Here is a 22,549-nt window from a genome sequence, read left to right as displayed (position 1 = left end):
AGTGCAGGTGAATCAGAGCTGAAGCCTCGTGAAGGAGGATTTATTAGAAGCAGCTCTCAGTCGTAAAACAGAACTGGATGTTTTCAGGAACAGGATTTTAAATCATGTGACAAGGTGCGTTGGCCTCTGCGCTCCGTGTTTCATCATTTGAATTTAACATCAGCTCTACACGTGTACAGTAACTGTGTCCGGCTGTCGATAGGAGTCAGACGCTTCCTGTCCAACGCTGTGACCTGTCGGTGGCGCTGAGTGGAGACGTTGACTCCGCTCATCTGTATTCCGCTGCCGCTCGGGGCGACGCACAGCCTTTACAATAAACAATCCGCAGGCCAAATTAACATAATGGCAATAACCGCCGGCGGGCTTCATATTCTAAGTGCTGCGAAGGTCAGAGCTGAGTCTATGAATGCGTCGGTGGAAACCGGTGCAGGGTGTATGAAGCTGGGACTTCTCTCTCTCTTTCTTTATTTATTTCTCCTCCCTCCCTCCGTCCGTCCCTCCCCGGCGCTCTGCGGATCTATCAAGCTTTAATATCTAGTGTCTTGGTTTGAGTAACGGCCTTGTCGAGGCTGTATTGATGAAATGGCTCGGGATCCTGCTCCGTCAGCCCGGCCTAAATAAGCCGCAGACTGATAAGTTTCCACAATGTGAGTGTAAAGGTCATTAATACATTACCTGTTCAGAGAGCGAGCGAGTGAGCGAGCACAGGAATCTATTGATTTTTTTTCCTCCTCCCCTCTTACCCCCCCGGCCTCTCCACTTTATTTTTTTCCTCCATGTCTTTGTTTCTTGTCGACAATGTCCTTGCATATAAGGCCCCCCCCCCCCCCCCCCCCCCCCCCCGTGTTGTACCGTTTGGCAGACTTCACACGGGACAGGTTTTTGCCGCCAAACATTCCAACAAAGAGAGAGACGCTGTGTGGAAACTGGGCCAGAAGTATGTGGACAGTGGAACCCTCATGAACCAGCATCGCTCGCTTCAGTTTGTTTCTGTTTGTTTCTGTTGCAGAGATTTTACGCTGATGTCAGATTTCTAACGTTAAACTGTAAAACTTTAAAAATAAATCTGCTTCTGTAACTGAAGTTTTCATTTTTTCTGTCCGTCCGTCCTCGTGAACGTGAAATCTCAGGAACTCCTCGAGGGAAGAGGAAGTGAATAGACCCTGGAGGTCAAAGGTCACAGTCACAACTCTTTTGTTGATGTGTTGTGTGTGTAGCTGAGCAGCATGCCTCCTGACGCCTGCAGCGAGTTCAGCTTCTCTAAGAAGGGTCAGCTGATCATGAGCACCTCGGACCCGCCCACCCTCTCTGCCTCCTCCTCCATCCTGACCAATGGCTCATCACTGCCCATCACTCAGACCCCGCCCACATCAGAAGTCCTCCAGAAGTGGATCCTCATCGCCGCCCAGGTGGGTGGAGCCACGATGCACACACACACACCCAGATCATCATACTGTCTGCATATGAAGACGTGTGTGTGTGTGTGTGTGTGTGTGTGTGTGTGTGTGTGTGTGTGTGTGTGTGTGTGTGTGTGTGTGTGTGTGTGTGTGTGTGTGTGTGTGTAGGGCCGTCACGCGGAGCTGGTGCGTCTGACTCGGCCTCTCTCTGGAGGTCTGGGCTTCAGCGTGGTCGGTCTGAATCCAGCAGGAAGCAGCAGTCACGGCGTCTTCGTCAAACACGTTCAGCCTGGAGGCATCGCTCACAGGTTCGACTCTAAACTCGAGCACGAGATCTGAGGGGACTTTAAAAAGCACGTTATGAACAATAGTTAGAACGTTATCATGAAATGAGCAACTGTCTGGAGCTGTTTCAGTTGAAGCTGTGACTCTCAGTCACTTGTTCTCTCAGGAGATGAACCCACTCAGCAGAGTGAGAGAACAGACGCTCAGGGAGCGAAGGAGGAAACGTTCTCCACGTTCACACATCAGACTCACTTTAATCAAACTGAGGGTTTAAGGTTGAAAAGTTGCAGATTGTTGATTTAATTCTTGAAGTTAGATTAACCCAAAATGTGAAATGATAACATAGAGTGTATTTGGACCTTGGTTTCCTTGTAGCCTGACAATGCAGAGACTAATGAAGGTTCAGCTCAAACCTCACCACCTTGTCTGTGTCTCGTCTACAGGGATGGACGTCTCCAGGAGCGGGACCAGATCCTGGTGATCAACGGTCACCCTCTGGAGCCGGGGGTCGACCAGCAGCAGGCCCTGACCCTTCTGCAGCAGCCCGGAGAGACTGTGGAGCTGGTGGTGGCCCGGGATCGCCCACCTAGTGCACCATCGCCAATCACACCGGTCAACAGGGTAAGACGTCCGATCTGCATCCCATAAGAAGAAACTGCTCCAGAGAGAGAAGAGCAGAGATCAAATCATGAAGAAACTTCAGCTGCAACACAGAACAGTGAAGATTTACTGACACAAGAGAATCAGCGTCAGAATCCGTGTCTGCAACATGTCCACTGTGTCTGTTTCTCTGAAGACGTCCACGTCTTCATCCGTCATCATTAGTTGTTCCTGCGTCAGCACTAAATATTATGTCAAGTAAAATCTGTGAGGCAACATGTGATCAGAGCTGAACGACCACGGACACGACAGCTATTTTCATAATCAATGAATTTCAGACAAGACTTAAAAAATAAAAACATTTTCAGGGTTCAGCTCCAGAAAAATGAGGCTTTGCTGTTTTATAAATAAAGTTCATATATTGAAAAAGTTATTTAACAAGAATAATCAGCAATTTAATCTTAAATCTTGTGTCAATTCAGATTTTTTCAAATTAAAAATACAAAGACGGAGCAAATAATATTAATGATAAAAAGTTTGCTTTAACCGACACTGAACATTATTATTATAACATTTAAAAAAGTACACACGCACATTATTATATTAGTTTGACTTGTTAGCAGATTCTTTCTGAGATCAGTATTTGTGTCGTGATGGAGACCGTCAACTGAGGGAGCAGATTTTATCTGGAAGAGAACAGATGTGTTTAACTCCAGATGTGAGGTGATTGTCTAATACTAAAGTTTTAGTGTCGTTGAGAGAAACAGGAAAGTGTTTTTATCTCCGGGTTAGAACCAAAACAACAAAGTGAAGCAGATGATACTGTGACGTTAAAACATCGAGTTAACGTTCAACATGATTGAACATGTTCTGGTTCATGTTCAGCTGCAGGATCACAGATCACAGATCAGATCGATTGAAAAACGTTTTTTTGTCTTTAAAACCTGAACAAGAAGCAGGTGGAGCTGAAATCAGCTTAACACACACACACACACTCACACACTCACACACTCACACACTCACACACTCACACACACACACACGCACGCACGCACGCACGCACGCACGCACGCACGCACGCACGCACACACACACACACACACACACACACACACACAGCTTGGCTATCAGTCAAAACAAGCAGTGCTGAGAGGGCGTCAATCATAACTGGAGGTCACTTTGAGGCCACTCTTCTGTATCAGAGTGAGACCTCCTGTTTATGACGAGCTGTAAGTCTGCCGACATTGACTCTGTGATTTTTACGACCTTAAGGCCTAAAGGAAATCACGTTAGTGCTCCACTTGCAGCATCGCTCCTGACAATATGTATTTAAGTCTGAGAGGAGGCGCGATCGATGAATGTCAACATGATGGGGGAGTCGGAGAGTGGCAGCGGGGGAGGAGGGAGGCAGAGACAAAGAGACGATGACGTCAACAGGAAACTCGATCCATCGTCTCTGTCCTAACTGAAGTGAAAGGTCAGAGGTCACACTGATAACTTCACCTGGAAGACGAGACATGAGGGAGGTGACACTGCCTTTAGCACACACTGTAAATAAAGATGGATGCTCTAAAGCGTCTTGATCGCCCCCTGGTGGCTGGCTGCAGTATAGATCATTAAGCTCCTCCTCCATGTTAGCAGATGAGACGTGAACCAAACTAAAAAATAGACGTTAAATAAATGTTTAAGGACGTTTCTGTCACTTCAGCTCGTGTTTCTGATCAGTTTGGTTTAATTAGTTATTGATGATGTAAAAACAAGACGTCATGATTGACAGCTGACACTGACTCAGGATTGGTTAAGAGTGTCTATGGGCGGGACCTCGATACCAAGATGGTTTGTTTCTGAGGTATTTGAGCTTTAATTCTGGAGGAAGTGGAGTCGTCTCTGTTTCCAGTCTGTGATCTGGAAGAGGACGTGACGAGCTGGTTGAACAGGGACAAACGTCAGAGGACAGAATGTGTGTGAGAGTCGTTGGACAGAACACGTGAGAACGTCGACATGTAAATTACACAAAGAAAATATTTCAGCAGGAGAAACGATGATGAGGTTCTGGACTGTTAATGAGAGAATCACAGGTTCAGTGCTGTAATGATTCTGCCCTGCTCTATTGTTGGGTCATTACCAACAGAATTACACTGTCCCTCTGTTTGTGACCCTCCTCCTCCTCCTCCTCCTCACCCGGCTCATTGGACCGGGGCCACCTCCTGCATACCAGGCCTCCGATCCTCCTGCTTTTGTTTTATTCATGTCGTGTTTCTATGGAGGCCACATTTAATGGAGCCGGGGGCATGAAAAGCACAACTCTGGATGGGATTTTATAGCCGCTCGCCCTCGGCCTGTCTAACTGTGAGTCTCCTGAAGCCGGGACTCCTCCGCTGGGCCGGTTCAGGAGGTGATCATGATGCCTGGCTTCACTTTTAGCAGCCGTCATGTCGTCCATCTTAATTCACTGTGGTTTACCCAGAGAAACTCCACCCCTCTACTTCCTCCCGTGTCACATCACTTCTCAGACACACAGCTTTCTTCTGAGGTTGAGGAGGAAGACTCCTCCTGCTTTTCTTCTTTCTCCTCCACCTCCTCTTCTTCCTACCCCTCCTTCTTCCTTGTCCTCTACTTCCTCTTGTTCCCTCACCTTCCTCCTCCTCTTCCTACTCCTACTTCTTCTCCTCCTCTTCTTCTTTGTCGTCGTCCTCCTCCTCTTCCTCTTCTATCAGATCACAGCTGTAATAAGAGCTGTAATGGAGCGTCTTTAAAAACTCTTCCTCCCCCTCCTCCTCCTCTTCCTCCTCCTCCTCCTCCTCCTCCTCTCCTCCTGCAGCGTTGTGTCATTGATCAGAGAACAGGAAACGCTCTCAGCGTGTAATTACCTGCTGAGGTTCACTTTAACCACCTTTCACCTGGGGACTGATAACCAGCTGCCAGCTCCTCCACCAGCAGAATCAAATCAAATCATTAGGAGTTATAAATAATCCTGGTTTGCTCTGCGTTCATCTGAGAAAACAGAAAACAGTCAAACGTTCTGCTGTTGTAACGATAACGGACAAAACATTTGGAATCAGATGAAATTTAAGCTTTTTATCTCAGGATCTTTTTAGAATTCGACTTGAACCACAGAGTCTGTTTAAAACCTGCTTTTATCTCAGGAATACTGTGATTTGAAATATCGAAATGAGATATTTGTTATTATTATATATTATCAGGGCCTGAGCTTTTTATTAGTTTCCTGTCTGTCGCAGAATTTAACAGAATAAATTGTTCCTCTTGCTTAATTCTGTTTTATTTGTTTATTTATTTACTATACTACATTGTTTGACCTGATGTTTACATTTAAGTTATAATAATAATTTTACCAATAATAATTATTATAACAATAATTACAATAATAATAATAATATTATAATAACAATAATTACAACAATAATAATAATATTATTATACCAATAATTACAATAATAATAATAATAATATTATAATAACAATAATTACAACAACAATAATAATATTATAATAACAACAATTACAACAATAATAATATTATTATAATAACAATAATTATATAATAATATCATAATATCATCAAAGTGTTGCTGTGGCACTTCCTCTTTTATTCGTTACTCCTGGTTAAACCTGACTGAATGTAGAATATTACGGTTTAATGTTTGCACCTCTGTGTGTTTTCCTCAGTGTTTCCCTGTAAAGTGTTTAATATTATTACCGACCTGTATATTGACAGTGTTCACTTTGTTCCTGCAGTGGAGCTAATATTCTGTCGTATCAGTCCAACTCTGTCTGACGCGATTGGATGTTTGTGCTGCAGGATCTGTGGAGTCATGTGGAGGAGATCGAGCTGGTGAATGATGGATCTGGTTTGGGCTTCGGTATCGTGGGAGGGAAGATGTCCGGGGTGGTGGTCAGGACGCTCGTCCCCAACAGTGTGGCGGACAAGGTAAGACTCGGGTGATGAGACGTGTTTGAAACAGTCGTGAGCGTCAGCCTCTTGATTCAGAGTTCAAACTCTAGAAGCTGCTTTAATCCTTTTAATACAGATGAAGCGTTTGAAAACAAACCTCCATGTTTTCATTTTCATTTCTTCTCCTCCAATCAGGATGGACGTCTCCGCACAGGTGACCACATCCTCCGCATTGGGGCGACGCCCACCACGGGCCTCACCAGCGACCAGGTCGTCAGGGCTCTGCAGGGATGTGGGAGTCACGTGACCATGCTGATTGCCAGGGACCCCCGAGGTCAGAGGTCAACAGGTCCTCCACCCCCACCACCTCCAGACTCCGCCCCTGTCTCCTCCTTATCCCCCCGACCCCCAGATCTGCCCCTCCAACGCCCTGTCCACGCCCCCCAACGCCGCGTCAGCAAGACGGTGAGCAGCAGCGAAAATGTGCAACGCAGCCAGAGAAGGACGTTGAGATGGAATTCACATTAGAAGTTTTTAATTTTAATGTGTGTGTCTGTGTGTGTGTGTGTGTGTGTGTGTGTGTGTGTGTGTGTGTGTCTGTGTGTGTCTGTGTGTGTCTGTGTCTGTGTGTGTCTGTGTGTGTGTGTGTCTCAGCCCAACCTGGAGGGATACGAGATCCACGAGGTTCCTCTCACCAAGGAGGACGGTCAGAGTCTCGGTATCTCCATCATCGGCTACAATCCTCTGACCAGTCAAGGTGATCATTGATTCAAACTCAAACTGGGCTTTTACTGTGAAAGAGCTGTTGAGAAAAGAGAGATGCAGATTGTTTTCTCTTTCAGAAGCTGTCGGTGTGTTTGTGAAACATGTGGTTCCAGGCAGCGCCGCTGACCAGAGCGGAAACATCTGGGTCTACGACCGACTGATCGCTGTAAGAGCCTGTGTGTGTGTGTGTGTGTGTGTGTGTGTGTGTGTGTGTGTGTGTGTGTGTACCGACTTCAGACCCTGATGTATTCATCTTCGCTGATGTCACTTCCTGTCCGAACAGATGGATGGCGTCAGTCTTCACGGAATGACCAATCAGGAGGTGCTGGAGGTGATGAAGCAGACGGGTCAGACTGTGGTTCTCACTGTGGTCAGGAAGAAACCCCGAGCCCTGGAGAGATCCCTGGATAAAGGTAGGTGTGACTTACTTCACCCTGCGCTCACCGTGCACGTGGTCAGAGGTTCTGTTTTTAAACACATTGAATAATAAAGTGTTTCAGACAAATTCTTTAGTCTCTAAATTACAATGTGAAACCAAAACTAACAGATCAAATGAAACGTGAACAAACATGAAGCTTCAGACTCGGATCAGAAAACGTCCGTAGAGCAGCAGTGTTGTCATGGTGACAGATACAGTTATATCTGATACCTTCTGAAGTTCAGTGTGTGGATTATTCTTGGACCCGATTATATTGTAACATGCTCAGAACTCTGTTCATTGATTTAATACTGAGTTTGTCTTTATCATCAGTGAGAAGTGATGGAAAATCCTGATTTAAAGAGCTGAACATAAAAACACATGAAAAGTAAATGATCCATTTCATTGTGTTAAATATCCTCATGTGTTGAAAACTGAATGAAACACGTTGAATATTATTAAAAGCTAAATTATCTGGGAGGTTGTGAATCTGCACAGTCTGTTGTCGTGATGACTCGTGTCTCGAACGTGTCGGAGTGATTTCCTGTAGCTTCAGGATCACACTGTATTGAAACAATAATGTGTTTGTGTGAGAGAAGCAAAGTGTGAAAGTTATCGCAGCTGCTGTGTGAACCCTCTCAGCCTCTGTCGCTCGCTCAGATTAAAATGACAAATTTGTTTACAGCTGGCTGTAATTTTCACCAACTCTCCTCAGAGAGTCTTGGATTCCTCCTGCACCAGCGTCCAGAGATTAATTCTCCCGGTTCAGGGTCATTTTTTTGTCTCGTGATCGTCCGGCGGCCGGCGCTGGTCATCCTCCGGGCCGGAGAGAAACGAGCGATTCCAAAAGTGAGGCGGAGGAGTGCAGAGCTCTTATCTCCTCCAGACGTCTTTTCTTTCATTACCGAGAAAACACAGAGAAGTTTTCTTATATTCTGCTCATTTCTGTGACTCTCTTATCTGCAAAGACCGAGGATGAGTCTCATGCGTCTGACAGGAAAACAAACTCCAGCTTCACGATGGTCACCAGTAATGATCAGCCAGGAGGTCAAAGGTCACAGCACCATCAGTGTGTTGATGTCCAGTGAAGCGAGCCATGAATCCACGTATCCTCCAACACAAGAAATGATTAACTGACCTCAAAGTCTCCAGACGTTTATCACCAACAGAGATTTACACATTTTATTTATTCAATCTTTATTTACGTGTGTGTGTGTGTGTGTGTGTGTGTGTGTGTGTCAGTGGAGAGGGAGTCGTCTCATGTGTCTCTGCGGAGGTCACTAGAGGTGAAGTCTTGCTCTCCTGGCTCCTCGACAATGAAGCTGGAACAGATGCACCTGAACACAGCACAGCTCAGCAGAGGTACACACACACGCTAACACACACACACACACACACACACGGTCCAGATCATCAGACCTCAGGCTCAACAGCTCTCTGGTTGAGCGGTCGCCCCACGTACGGAGGTTTGAATCTAAGAAGTTTAAAAAGGTCTTTAGAAACAGAACAGGTGAAACAATAAGATGATCATGAAAAGAAGAAAAGATCATTTTGAAATGAATTCAACCTGAGAAAATAAAAGTTTCTTAAAGTTTAAACAGAGTTTGCATGTCAATCAATCTTTATTCGTACAGCACGTTTCATACAAACAGATTAACACCAGTGTGTCACAGAATAAAAACAATACAAGCAATAAATATTTCCCTCTAAAACTCCAGAGACGATGAGTGTGGATGTAGCATGAGAGAGAGGAAATAAAAGCATGATTCAGTTTCTTCTTATGTTCTTTAGAACGTTTGTGTCACTGCTGATGTTCAGTTATTCTATTTTACTTAATCATAATTTAAACACGTGGTTCCAGTTCTTTACGTTGATTAATCTCATTTAACAGGATTCACAGAATCAAAGTCAGTCTCTGTTCGTAGCTGCAGACATGTCTCGTAGGACTCCTCTGAATCATGTCCTCTCTTTTTGTTCCTCATTAGCTTTACTAAGTTGCTCAAACACCAGGCTAACACTTAGCATGCCGCCCGCTGCTCCCGGCCGACAGATGTAACGTGTCTGAGCTGCCTGACGATGTATTACTCTGTGTATTCAGCCAAACGCTGCAGATTAATTGTGCTGCGAGAGCCGGGGTTAGCAATGCTAATTTAATCAGAGGCTGTTGTAACGCCGCCAGACCTGCAGCAGAAAAGCTCAACATGTGAAGAGAGGAGACGAGGAGGTGGAGGAGAAGGAGGAGGAGGTGGAGGTGGTGGAGGAGGTGGAGCTGGTTCTCTGGAGCAGTGAAGCTTTCAGAGCGTTCTCACGTTCATCCTCTCCAGACTCCAGTCATTTAGCTTTCTGCTTCTGGACACATTTCAATGAAGTGACCGGTGTGTGTGTGTGTGTGTGTGTGTGTGTGTGTGTGTGTGTGTGTGTGTGTGTGTGTGTGTGTGTGTGTGTGTGTGTGTGTGTGTGTGTGTGTGTGTGTGTGTGTGTGTGTGTGTGTGTGTGTTCACAGTCACAGAAGCAGAACTCACAGCTAAATGGGATCAGGCTCTGGGACCACAGTACCAAGTCCTGGTGAGACCACACCCACTGATGATGTCATCACTGCTGAACGGTGTGATCAACAGCACTGAATAGGATATCGTGTGTGTGTGTGTGTGTGTGTGTGTGTGTGTGTGTGTGGTCAGGTGGTGAAGCTGGATCCTGTCATTGAAGATGATGCAGAGCTGCAGAAATCCTCCAAGGTGAGAATCATCGTTCTTCTTCGTCTGTTTTCAGACACGAGCTCTGAGATGAAGTTTATCTTTCACATGTGAAGCAGCAGATTGTCGGGTCCGACTCGTTCACAACAACAGGAACATGTGTTGAACATTCGTCTTCTACGTGTCCGGCTCCTCTTCTTCATCCTGAGAGATTTGTGTTCTTCCAGTTTCAAGTCCGTCACGAGTTAGAAACCTCAGAGACACGCCCACTCGCTCTCAGGAAAATGTCCAGAGTTCAGTTTGTGTCTGAAAACAACTTTTAACAAAGTACCAGGAACTTGTCTCAGTCAAACCCAGAAGGACCAATGAGCCAATAATCTGAATTGAATCCTGTCGTGTCTCTCATGTCCATGAAACCAGCTGTTGCCCGTCCACACTCTGCGTCTCGGTGTGGAGTTGGACTCGTTCGACGGTCACCATTATATCTCGTCTGTGGCCCCTGGAGGCCCCGTGGATAAACATGGAGTGTTGAGACCAGAGGACGAGCTGCTGGAGGTAAAACACAGGGACACTCTAACACTGTGAGACTAACTGCAGCGCCCCCTGGTGGTTGAAGCAGTGTGTCAGAGTTCACATTAACACACTGCATGTGTGTGTAGGTGAACAATGTTCAACTGTACGGGAAGACTCGTCGAGAAGTGGTGTCGTTCCTTAAAGAGGTTCCTCCTCCGTTCACCTTGGTCTGCTGCCGACACCCGACCTCTGACCTGGAACCAGAATCTGAAGCCGAGTCTGAACCTGAACCCGTGTCAAGACCCGGACGAGGAGCAGCAGGACGAGCGCAGCCCAGCGTGGAGGAGGTGAGAGGATCACAATGTAGAACTCTACAGTATTGATAATAACAAAAGATGACAATTGATCTCACACACATTGTGTCGTGTGTTTGTCAGATCGAGGTGAAGTTGTCGTCGATGCTCTGCAGTCAGGCGGTCCTGAGAGACGACAGTGACGAACAGCAGCAGGTAGTTACATGGGTAACAACTGCACACACACAGACACACACACACACACAGACACACACACACACACACACAGACACACACACACACACAGACACACACAGACACACACAGACACACATACATCACTGGAGTGTAATGAAAGTGAGAATGCTTCGGTTCAGAAGAAGACGTGTTTTTAAAGTTTAAATTGCTGACGTGAATTTGACTGAGACGGTGAGTTCGGATCAATCTACAGATTTTTAAATGTCAAACAAACGATACGATCTCAACCTCATACTTTACAAGAATGAACATGTGTGTGTTTAAGAGCCTGTTTGTGTTTCAGGAGCAGGAATCAGCGGAGGAGGAGGAGGAGGAGAGTCAACACAGCCAGGAGGAGGAAGAGGATGATGATGATGATGATGATGAAGGGGAGCTGGCTCTGTGGTCACCTGATGTTCAGATGTTGGAGCTTCAGAAGGAGAGAGACAAAGGCCTCGGCTTCAGTATCCTCGACTACCAGGTAACAACAACATCGCTGTCGTCCTCCCCTTCCTCCTCCCCTTCCTCCTCCCCTTCCTCCTCCTCTTCCTCCTCCTCCAGTGTTGTTGTTTACAGCTCGTCCACACGGCGTCGGCCCTCATCACCGAAACATCTGGAACCTCCTCTTCCAGTTTCACGTGCGTCACGTGTTAGAAACCTCAGAGACACGTCCACTCGCTCACTGAGAAGCTTCCACACATTTTACCAGGAGGCTGCAGGAGAAGTTCATGTCAGGACTTCAGTTCAAGACCAGTTTCTGTCTGAACATCGTACATCAGACAATTTATGCATTCGTCAAAATGTTGAACTGTTCCTTTACATCAAGTTTAATCTGATTGACGTTAAATCAGAACATTTTCTTTTTTAAACTAAACATTTGATGGATGAGATGATCTCAGGCTTCATCTTCACTTTCACTGTCTGGGGAGAACATTTAGGAAATCCTGGCCTTCTGTGTGTTTATCCCCCCCAACATCACCACCACCCAGCCTCAGCTCTTTATCTCTAGGCACCGATTCACCTCCAAGACCTCCTCCTCCTCCTCCTCTTCCTCCCGCTCCTCCTCCTTCTCCTCACTCATATCGAGCTAAGGCAGAGGAAGCTTCAGGTTAATTCCCTGTTGGTTCACATCCAGGTCAGACTGCACACACACACACACACACACACACACACACACACACACACACACACTGTCTGCCCAGGAGGGGTGTGTGTGTGTGTATTTGTGTGTGTGTGTGTGTGTGTGTGTGTGTGTGTGTGTCAGTCTTAAAGTAAATAAACATATAGAGACAATAGATAAAGTTACAAAATGAAGGTAAAAGTATAAAATACATTACATTATATTACTATGTATTAATGAAGCTAAATAAGAACATAAATAAATACAATATATACAGCAGACGTTATTATAAGTTAAGGTGTAATATGGGTTTAATTATCTTTTTACAGAAGTTTTTAATTACAAGTATTTACCATTTTTGTGAAAATCTTCAGGTGCCTCGAGCAAAACAACGTCTCAGTATAGAAAATATTGAGTCTGCAAGTAAGAGCCAGGAACTTGCTCAGGTTCACGTCAGAGTGAATCCGACCTGCAACACTTTCCACAAAATGAAATTAATCAACTTCTCTCACAAATCTCCACTGTCCTCTCTCTCCCTCTCTTTTTCCCTCTATATCTCTCGCCCAAGGGCACGTCGGTCCAGTGTCGCTGCCAAAGTGTTTCCTGTTACTGACTCTGCTGCTGTCAGAGTTGAGTGAAAGATGTTCGCAGGCAATAAGAGAAGAGGCGATCTGCTCCGTCTGTCTGGACTCAGCCTGATAGTTTCCACTAAAACCTGACACCTTTAAAATGTGACTAGTTTCAAACCTGAAAAATGTGATTGTCTCAAACAGACTCATTGATCAGCTGTTTTATTTTCACAGCAGAACTTATTCACGTGTTAAAGTTTGAGACGAGAAATCCAACATCAGGACAACATCTGGAACTGGTTCATTTAAAAGAGCTGCAGTCGTTACTCGCCAGGAAGCTTTTGTTTTCATCTGCGTTTATTAGTTTGTTTGTCGGTAGCCGGATTACACAAACACTACTGAGCTGATCCAGGAACTTTGCTTCCACTGTCTTTAACATGGCAGGCTGTGGCCTTAGCATCTCTCCGAGCACCGATGACGTAATTTGTAGATTGAGTGAGTGTCAGCTGTCAATCATGACGTCTCCGCCTGTTTTTATATCATCAATAACTGATTAAACCAAACTGATCAGAAACACTTGAACGAACATCGGAGAGATGAGAACGAGCTGAAACAACAGAAACATCTTTGACAAACATTTATTTAACGTCTACTTTGGTTCATGTCCCATCTGCTAACATGGAGGAGGAGGTGTTTGTGACCTATACTGCAGCCAGCCACCAGGGGGCGATCCAGATGATTTGGCTTCACTTTTCATAGCTGTCATGTCGTCCATCTTCAGATACGGTTCATCCCAAAGCTGTTGAACAGGGCAGACGTCAGAACTCTGCTGACCAATCGCCAACGTGGGAAAAGAGAAACGTAGAGTTTACAACGTAGAATATAAAATCTAATCTAATCTAAAATATAATTCATGCCCCCTCGATAAGATTTTCCTTCATTGGAACCAAACCAGGAAAAACTGACCGCTGCCAAAATGTAGACAGGCCGTTATTTCTGTCCAAAAAGTTTCTAATTAAAAGAACAGAAGAAAATATTGGTGGTGTTTTGCTCAAATGATCAGATTTTTAGGTTCTGAAAAGAAGAGAATAAAAAGATAGAAGGGGAAGCTGAGTCTCTGAGCTCCTAAAATACTTCAGCTCTGTTTATTTCAGTTGTAAAATCTTCCTGAGTTTCCATCAGAAAGGTCTTGAAAGTCTAACTCTGCGTAGACACCCTGCAACCTACATATCCCAAAAAAACATACTCATTGTTTTCTGTACTTTTGGCAAAGTGCATTTTTAATTTCTTTTTCTCCTACGTTCCTCCACTTCTTCGCAGCAGAGGCCTTTTTCTTTTTTCCGGAGGATCTTGTAGGAGTAGAGGACTCGAGTTCTGACTCTTCGCCACCTGTAGCCATGTTGTTCAGTCTAAAAATACAGCGCAGCTTTGTTCTGGCAGCCTGAAACTTGGCACGGCAGCTCGTTCTGCAGTGCGGGCGCTGCCCTGGGTTCAGCGCAGGGGAATTCAAAAAATGCACATCGACTCTAACCAGGAGAGGGTTGTACGGTTGGCATGTGAGTCTCCAAGGGGTTTTGATTCTGGCAGGCCCGGGCCGTCCTCCTGGTTGTTGCGGTTAAACAGACGGAGCGGAGATGAGCGTGTGTGGAGTCTTATGTTCGGAATATGAACAGGACACTCAAAGTTTTACTTCTGGAAGAGAATGATGCCAAGTCAGTGCACGGCAGGTCAGCTGAACATGTAAAAATGTTCCACTTCTGGAGGCTGAGCGTATAATTTAACATGCATGAAGAATAAAGTTGACCAGGACAAAGATTCACAGGGATTTAAAGTTACTCTGGAAATTAACAGCCGCTTATAAACTCACCACTTTTATTTACAGTGACGTCTCGGTGTCGTCTTCCCAAAATGTGTCTTTCTTTCAAGAACACATTAAATATATATAAATATCTTTACAGATTTACTCACTGAGTAAAACCTGTGGGAGCAATGATCTAAACAAGTCCGAAGGTCGTGACCTTTCCTCAGGTGACGTCCTCTTCATACCAGCGCTGCGTTCTGACTGATTCTCATGGGAAACACATGTATGTTCCTGTTGAGGTGACACTGCCTGACTGAGCAGCAGGTTAAAGTTCAGTCTTGCTGCGTTCGTTTCACGTCAAACACTTAAAAGTGATCACATCAACCTCCAGCTGCCGAACCAGTGTTTCACTGACGCAGCATCAAACTGTGTCAGCCAGGATGTTGAAAACTCTTCTAACAGATGAGTTTTCTGAAGCCGCCTCTCGTCCTCTGACTTCCTGTCGCTTAACTTCCACAACTGTAACTCTTCCATCGCTCTCATGCTGTGACCTTTGACCTCTTCACTGCGGTAGATCAGAGGATTGTAAGTCTGTTCCTGCGTCAGTCTCTCTGCATGTTTACTCATGTGTTGTTTTAGTAAATGTGAAGGAAAGTTCTCTGGTCTCTGTCTCCCCCTACCTGTCTCTGTGCTGTTCTGCCTCTCTCTGCCTCTCACTGTGAATTATGGGATGTTGGTCACTGTGAGCCTAACTGACCTGGGTTCAGTGTCTGTGGACTTGATAAACTGAGATTAGAGTCCGGTTCTGTGCTTCAGGAAACACATTGTAGACTCAAAGTCTAACGAAGCTGGTGGAGGGTAAAGGGCAGTTTAGCACAATTCTTTCATCGTCTCCCCTTGTCTCTCTGTTTCCACATATCTTAATGTCTCCACGCCGGCTACAGCCAGTGGCTGCATTGGGTTTTTGGTTCGTCCATATGTCCTCAGTCTTGGTGTCTTTGGTTCAGAAGGTCGACTCATCTTGTTCTCTCTAGGACCCGTTAGATCCTGGTCGCTGTGTGATGGTGATTCGCTCTTTGGTTCCTGGTGGGTCAGCAGAGCGTCACGGTGGTCTACTTCCCGGAGACCAGCTGGTTTCAGTCAACCAGACCCAGCTGGACCTGCTCACCTTGGCCCAGTCTGTGGAGGTCTTAAAGTCTATCCCATCTGGCACTGTCCGTCTGGGTATCCGGAAGCCTCTGGTGGTAAGCTTAGACCTCCTTGTTTTATGATCTAACTGTACGTTAAAACCTTCTTGGGTTTACCTTCTGGTTTTGGTCTAGATCTCTAAGTGGTAAGTGCAGACCGGCCAGCTTTTGGTCCATCATTTAGTTTTAGGCCCATACCATGTGGTTTTAGGGTTTTATAGGTCCAGATGGTTTTTTGTGCATCCAGACGATTTAGACTAAGTCCAAACCTTGTAGCAGTGGATCCTGATCTTCTAGTCTCAAAACCTTCTAGGCTTAAGTCCAGACCTTCCAGTCTTAGGTTCTGACCTCGCACAGCCCAAACCTTTTACTTGTTGCTACTGCACCTCTACTTGAAGGTCCAGAAAATCCAGCTCTATGTCGAGACCACGTGGTCCAGAACTCTGTGTTCTAGGCCCAGATCTTTGTATGTATATATGCAGATCTTCTCCTTTTTGTTCCCTCTTGTTCCAACCGAGGTTGGTTTGAACCAAACCTCCAGACTCTGGATGTTCCTCCTCCAGTATTAGTTGAAGATCTTCAGCAGCAGTTGAACTTCTGTCTCCACATGTTGATTTTGTGTTGTAGGAGGCGACAGAGAGGAGCAGAGAGGACGACAACATGACGTCTCTCAGCAACACGCAGCTGCCTGTTCCAAAGGTAACACACCGTCACAGTCATACATGACACATGTTGGAGACATGTTCAGGAACAACATGGATGTAATGTTCGCAGCTTTAAAGGAGCCAGTGTTTGTCATGTTAGTGGCTAGTTGAAGAAAACTCTTCCTCCACACACTGGGAGTGGTTGTGGTTTTCCTGAATCAGAATGTGTGAGGATCTCGTACAGTCTGGAAAAATCTTGATTCATTTGAGAACACGTTTATCAAACACCATCTTTAAAACAGTGGTGGCCTGACGTTAACCACGTCAACCCCCACAAACTGGACCATTAAGATTTTCTCCTCTCGCTGACTCTGCTCCTCCATCCTCCCTCTCTCCTCCCTCTCTCCTCCTCTCTGCCTCCTCCCTCCATCTCTCTTCACCTTCCTCTCTTAAATCTCTGGTCTCTTTCTCTTTATCTCCTGCCTTAACTCATTTCACTTTAGTCTGCTTTACTGCTCTGGATATGAGATGAGCGGCGCTGCCAGAGAGTTTGACTATAAAGAAAAATAAATGGAGGAATAAATAAATGTAAATAAATACGCAGAGCACGACAGGAGCAAAGAGAAACTGACGCAGGTTTCAAACTGGATTTATCTCTGTGGAAACCTCCAACACGTTCAGACACAAGCAGTAATATGACAAATGCAACATGTGGTGTTTGTAGTATTTTAAACCTCTGTTGATGTAAGAACCAGGATTCAGTTCAGCTCTGTGTGAGTTTCTTGATTGAAGTGGAGACGGATGAAAGATTAGAATGAGAAGAGTTCTTCAGAAAGAAAAGTTGAAATCTTCAGATATGACCTGAGGAGCTAAATGCTAATAGAAGATTAACACTAAAAAACATTTAGTTAACAGAACAATATGACTTGGTTTCATCGGAAAACATTGAAAAATGAAATTTGCTGATAAAGAAAGTTAAAAAAAAAAAAAGAGCCCATATCACAGTTCCCTCTGGTGCTGTTCGTGACCTCGTCGTTTTCCTGAAGTTCATTTTCATCGATGATAAGTTGATATATTTTAATTTTAGAGTTTATGTTTTGGACACGTCTGAGGAACATGTAGATCATCTGCCTCGTCTTTGCTCTCAGTCGTTATGAATTTGTATTTCCTGCTTGATGTTAACCAGGTTTACGTTACCACCAAACACACCATGTACACTACTTCTCAACATGTAACCACACGCTCATCGGTTCCATCTGGAAACGTGAAGTTTGATCCAGACCCAGAACTCCTCTTCTGGTCTGAGGACCCGTTCACACCTGAAGTTCAGCTTCAGACTGAACTGACGAGTCTGAAACAAACCAGCTGTGACCGTTTCTCTGAAAAGGTCCTTTATGAGGCTGCTGTGTGAAACTAATTGTGATGAGTTGTCTCTTCGCTGATCTGAGCTCCATCAGAAACATGTTGAGTACTTTCTTCTGTCCAGAGTCTGTGATGAGTCGTGTTTGTCTGCAGCTCTGGTCATTACTTCCACTCTTCTACAGGAAGACATGTTTTCTGTCCGAGCTTTGTCTTTCAGATTCATCTTCTCATCCTTCCCTCCCTCCCCTCCATCATCCCTCCTTCTCCTCTGTCTTTCCTCCTCTCTTTCACCTTCTCTCACCCTCTCCTCCCCTCTCCTCCCCCTCACTGTGTGAGGAGTTGCTGACTCAGCAGAAAGGTTGGATGTATAAAGTGCTCCATCAGCTCAACCAGCAGCATCTCTCTTAAATGAGGGGGGGGGTGCTCTGAGGACACTCCAGCATCAGTACACCGAGTACTGCAGTTCTGTACACAGCGAGTACTGCAGTACTCACAGTCAAATAGCAGTAGTACTGCAGTACTCAGTATGTATATTATTGCAGTACTCTGTGTATACTACAGCAGTACTACTGCTGTATTACTGCAGTATTACTGCAGTACTCAGTTTGTACACTACTGCAGTACTCACTGTGAACACTGGTGCAGTACTGATTACTCAGCTCCATTTAAATCATAGACTGTAAATATAGATGTTGGACACGTTGGAAGAGTCACATTTTATGATCTATACTGCAGCAGCCACTTCAGCCTCAGCTCCAGTAGGAGGCAGCGCTGAGCCTCAGCTCCAGTAGGAGGCAGCGGTGAGCCTCAGGTCCAGTAGGAGGCAGCGCTGAGTCTCAGCTCCAGTAGGAGGCAGCAGTGAGCCTCAGCTCCAGTAGGAGACAGCGCTGAGCCTCAGCTCCAGTAGGAGGCAGCGCTGAGCCTCAGCTCCAGTAGGAGGCAGCGGTGAGCCTCAGCTCCAGTAGGAGGCAGCGGTGAGCCTCAGGTCCAGTAGGAGGCAGCGGTGAGCCTCAGGTCCAGTAGGAGGCAGCGGTGAGCCTCAGCTCCAGTAGGAGGCAGCGGTGAGCCTCAGGTCCAGTAGGAGGCAGCGGTGAGCCTCAGGTCCAGTAGGAGGCAGCGGTGAGCCTCAGGTCCAGTAGGAGGCAGCGGTGAGCCTCAGCTCCAGTAGGAGGCAGCGGTGAGCCTCAACTCCAGTAGGAGGCAGCGGTGAGCCTCAGCTCCAGTAGGAGGCAGCGCTGAGCCTCAGCTCCAGTAGGAGGCAGCAGGAGCCTCAGGTCCAGTAGGAGGCAGCGCTGAGCCTCAGCTCCAGTAGGAGGCAGCGGTGAGCCTCAGGTCCAGTAGGAGGCAGCGGTGAGCCTCAGCTCCAGTAGGAGGCAGCGCTGAGCCTCAGCTCCAGTAGGAGGCAGCGGTGAGCCTCAGCTCCAGTAGGAGGCAGCGAGTGAGGAGGAGGAGGAGGAGGAGGGTGAACAGCTGATGACTGTAGTGACGGTGTTTAATGTGTCTCCTCTGTTTGAACCTCAGGGCCTCCGTACTTCACTGATGATCCATCATCATCATCGTCTTCACCACGTTACTGTCGTCATGGTTACTGCAGATTAACCACCTCCCCACTGGACTCTACTGATTCCTACTGTACTATCCTGTACTTTACTGAGTTCTACTGTATTCTTCCCTATACTTTACTGTACTCTCCTGTACTTTACTGAGTTCTACTGTATTCTTCCCTATACTTTACTGTACTCTCCTGTACTTTACGGATTCCTACTGTACTATAATAAGTTCTACTATATTCTTCTTTCCTGTACTTAACTGTGTCCTACTGTATTCTTCCCTATACTTTACTGTATTCTACTGAGTTATACTATACTCTCCTGTACTTTAAGGATTTCTACTGTACTTTACTGAGTTCTACTATATTCTTCTTTCCAGTACTTTACTGATTTCTACTGTACTATAATAAGTTCTACTGTACTCTTCTTCACTTCACTTGACTGTACTCTTTTCTCTACTGCACTTTACTTAAGTTTCGTACTCCACTGGGTTCTGTTTTACTGTACTGAGTTTTTCTGGACTCTTTTGGGTTCCACTGTATTTCTACTGTACTCTGAGTTCTGCTGTACTCTGAGTTCTGCTGTACTCTGAGTTCTACTGTTACAGTCCGTCCTCCTGTGGTCTCGTCCTCTGTGCTGTTGTTTTATTTCCTGTTTTATATGCAGCCCATTTGTTGGAAGAGGTTTTTTCACAGCCCACAGGTCTCTGATGGGTTTCCATAAAGACCGCCGGGTTGGTGCTGTCACTTCACCGCCGCATCGTTCTCTGTCACGCCAGCGTGCTGACCAGAGAGAGACCCCTGTTACACTTCCACAGCTCGTTAACTTTTAGAGGTCATGTGTAGAAGAGTGCTGTCGTCACATTATTCTGAGTCTGTGTGCGGAGAGAAATCTGCTGCGAGCGAAGTTCAGTCTGAATAAAACCAGAAGAAAAACTAACAGCTGGAACTGTTACCATGACAACAGATACCATCACAACTAACCTGCCCCATCACAGCCGTTACCATGACAACAGATACCATCACAACTAACCTGCCCCATCACAGCCGTTACCATGACAACTGATACCATCACAACACCACATCACAAACGTTACCATGACAACTGATACCATCACAACGCCACATCACAAACGTTACCATGACAACAGATACCATCACAACTAACCTGCCCTGTCACAGCCGTTACCATGACAACTGAACTTGACCTCATCATTTAAAGTCTGTTTCTTTTGCACGTTTCTGTTTGAAGAACAAATCTTTTTTCTGACAGATTTCCGAGGTTGAGGATAATTTCCTGTGATAAACATCCTGTGTCAGGTTAATGTCAGGTCTTCATCAGTTAACATTTATAAACCTCAGATTTGTTTGTGCAGTAAAATAAAAGTGAATCCTTCTCGTACACGCTGCTCAACGTGAGCGCGAGTCGCTGCAGAAAGTCTGCAGCAGCCAACTCGTCATCTCAGCCGTCCTCATCGTCTAATGGCAGAGATATTAAATGACAGTGTCTTTAAATCTTATGAATATGAGGCCAGGCAGTCACGGCCAATACACATCAGTCTGCAGAACATCCTGTTAGCGTTATGAGCTCTCTGCTGCTGCCGCCGTCTGCTCCTCACCTCCATTATATGGCCGCGATGGGCCAGCTTCCCAGGCCCAAATTAAAAGAAGAGCAGCAGAGTCCTTGAAGATGAGGCCTCGTCGATGGAAATTAGCCTAAGTGTTGTCATTAATATTTCCCAGCGCGGGCTAATGTCTGCATCGTAATGTTAAGAACAGGATACACCCTCAGTATCTGCTGATGGAGGCTCTTTGGGGAGTTGGAAAAAACCTTAATGTGTCCAGAGATAAAGGCAAAAGCGGAGTTTTAGATCCAGTGAGAGCTGCTGCTGAAGTCTCTTCACTGTGGAGACGAGTTTCTGGATCCGTCAGTTTCAGTCTTTACCTGTGGATCAGGTGAGAAGGAGAATCTATTGACGTGATGATGTTCAAACTTTCAGGTAAATCCTGATAAATGTGACCAGGCTCTCAGCAACGTAAACATCATGAGTTTGGTTGAACAAACACTCGTCGGTGAATCAGCAGATGTTAGTGGAGAATTGGCAGCGACATGTTCGTCCGCTGGAGAACGAACAGTTTATTTTAATATAAAACATTATATTATCATTATATTGCTTCACATTTGTTGGTTGGTTTATTTTCGGCCCCTGATACTGTATTTAAAGATGGACCACATGACGGCTCCCAAACGTGAAGCCAAATCATCTGGTTTGAATTCAACTATATGATGATATCGAACGGGCTGTGACATCATGATTGACAGCTGAGACTGTGATTGGTTGAGCTCGATGCCACGGCTCCACTCCACCATCACTACTGTGACTTCAAATGATGTCATCACCACAAGATGGCAGCGTTCGTATGAAAGATACTTTAGCTTCATTTTTGTACAGTGGGAGGAAGTGGAGACGTGTCGGCCATCTTTGTTTACAGTCTGTGGTCGGCCCTTTGGCATGAAGCCATGAAACGAGTCCAAGAAAATAGTGACTCTAACAGTTCAGGACTTCTCTTTGTGTCTCAGGGTTTCGGTGACGGCTCCATCCTGCCTGAAAACCTTCGACAAGAAGAGGAGGAGGAGGAGGAGGAGCCAGAGCTGATCCTGGATGGAGGTCTGCCTCGCTACGCTACCTCCTCCCTGACCTCTGACCTCCTGTCTGTAGAAGAGGGTAAGGAGATGGCTGTGGACGAGGAGGAGATGAAGACAACAGAAGAGAGAGAGGAGGAGAAGATGGGTTCTCTCTCCAGGAAACCTCCCCCGTCATGGGAGGAGTGGAGGCTCACCTCCTTAGGCCGAACGAGACCAGAAGAGGTGAGAGTTCCACTGCATCTGATGATTTAGACTCCACATGTCCTCCATGTTCATGACTGCTCACACTCGATCATCTGCTCTCACTCGATCATCTGCTCTCACTCGATCATCTGCTCTCACTCGATCATCTGCTCACACTCGATCATCTGCTCACACTCGATCATCTGCTCACACTCGATCATCTGCTCTCACTCGACACTCCTTCTGTATATAACTGAGTTGGAGTTTTACTTTGGAAAACTTCATTTCCGCTTCAAATTCTATAAACTGACCCAATCTTCAGGTTTCGCTGGGAGAAGATGAGGGAAATATAATTTAGATAAAGAAGAGTGTG

General features: G+C 45.8%; 1 protein-coding gene across 6 annotated transcripts in view; it reads left to right on the top strand.

Annotated features, from left to right (window-relative positions):
- patj (PATJ crumbs cell polarity complex component) overlaps positions 1-22,549 on the top strand; it is a 56,162-nt gene that overhangs the window by 3,655 nt on the left and 29,958 nt on the right. For 4 of the 6 annotated variants that reach the window (XM_069520006.1, XM_069519985.1, XM_069519999.1 and 1 more), the window contains exons 4-21: positions 1,218-1,409; positions 1,566-1,705; positions 2,126-2,303; positions 6,103-6,231; positions 6,391-6,660; positions 6,850-6,952; positions 7,038-7,126; positions 7,244-7,373; positions 8,621-8,740; positions 9,882-9,943; positions 10,057-10,113; positions 10,492-10,626; positions 10,731-10,931; positions 11,022-11,105; positions 11,419-11,595; positions 15,639-15,848; positions 16,419-16,490; positions 21,928-22,215. In XM_069520006.1, coding sequence (XP_069376107.1) covers positions 1,218-1,409; positions 1,566-1,705; positions 2,126-2,303; positions 6,103-6,231; positions 6,391-6,660; positions 6,850-6,952; positions 7,038-7,126; positions 7,244-7,373; positions 8,621-8,740; positions 9,882-9,943; positions 10,057-10,113; positions 10,492-10,626; positions 10,731-10,931; positions 11,022-11,105; positions 11,419-11,595; positions 15,639-15,848; positions 16,419-16,490; positions 21,928-22,215 — 2,637 coding nt within the window. The remainder of the gene's footprint in view (positions 1-1,217; positions 1,410-1,565; positions 1,706-2,125; positions 2,304-6,102; positions 6,232-6,390; positions 6,661-6,849; positions 6,953-7,037; positions 7,127-7,243; positions 7,374-8,620; positions 8,741-9,881; positions 9,944-10,056; positions 10,114-10,491; positions 10,627-10,730; positions 10,932-11,021; positions 11,106-11,418; positions 11,596-15,638; positions 15,849-16,418; positions 16,491-21,927; positions 22,216-22,549) is intronic. The other 2 variants (XM_069519982.1, XM_069519992.1) reach the window with 2 other exon arrangements.

This window comes from Paralichthys olivaceus, chromosome 3 (genome assembly GCF_024713975.1).
Source record: "Paralichthys olivaceus isolate ysfri-2021 chromosome 3, ASM2471397v2, whole genome shotgun sequence".
Taxonomy (NCBI): domain Eukaryota; kingdom Metazoa; phylum Chordata; class Actinopteri; order Pleuronectiformes; family Paralichthyidae; genus Paralichthys; species Paralichthys olivaceus.
Note: the sequence above shows the minus strand (reverse complement) of the source record. Positions and strands in the feature narration are given on the sequence as shown.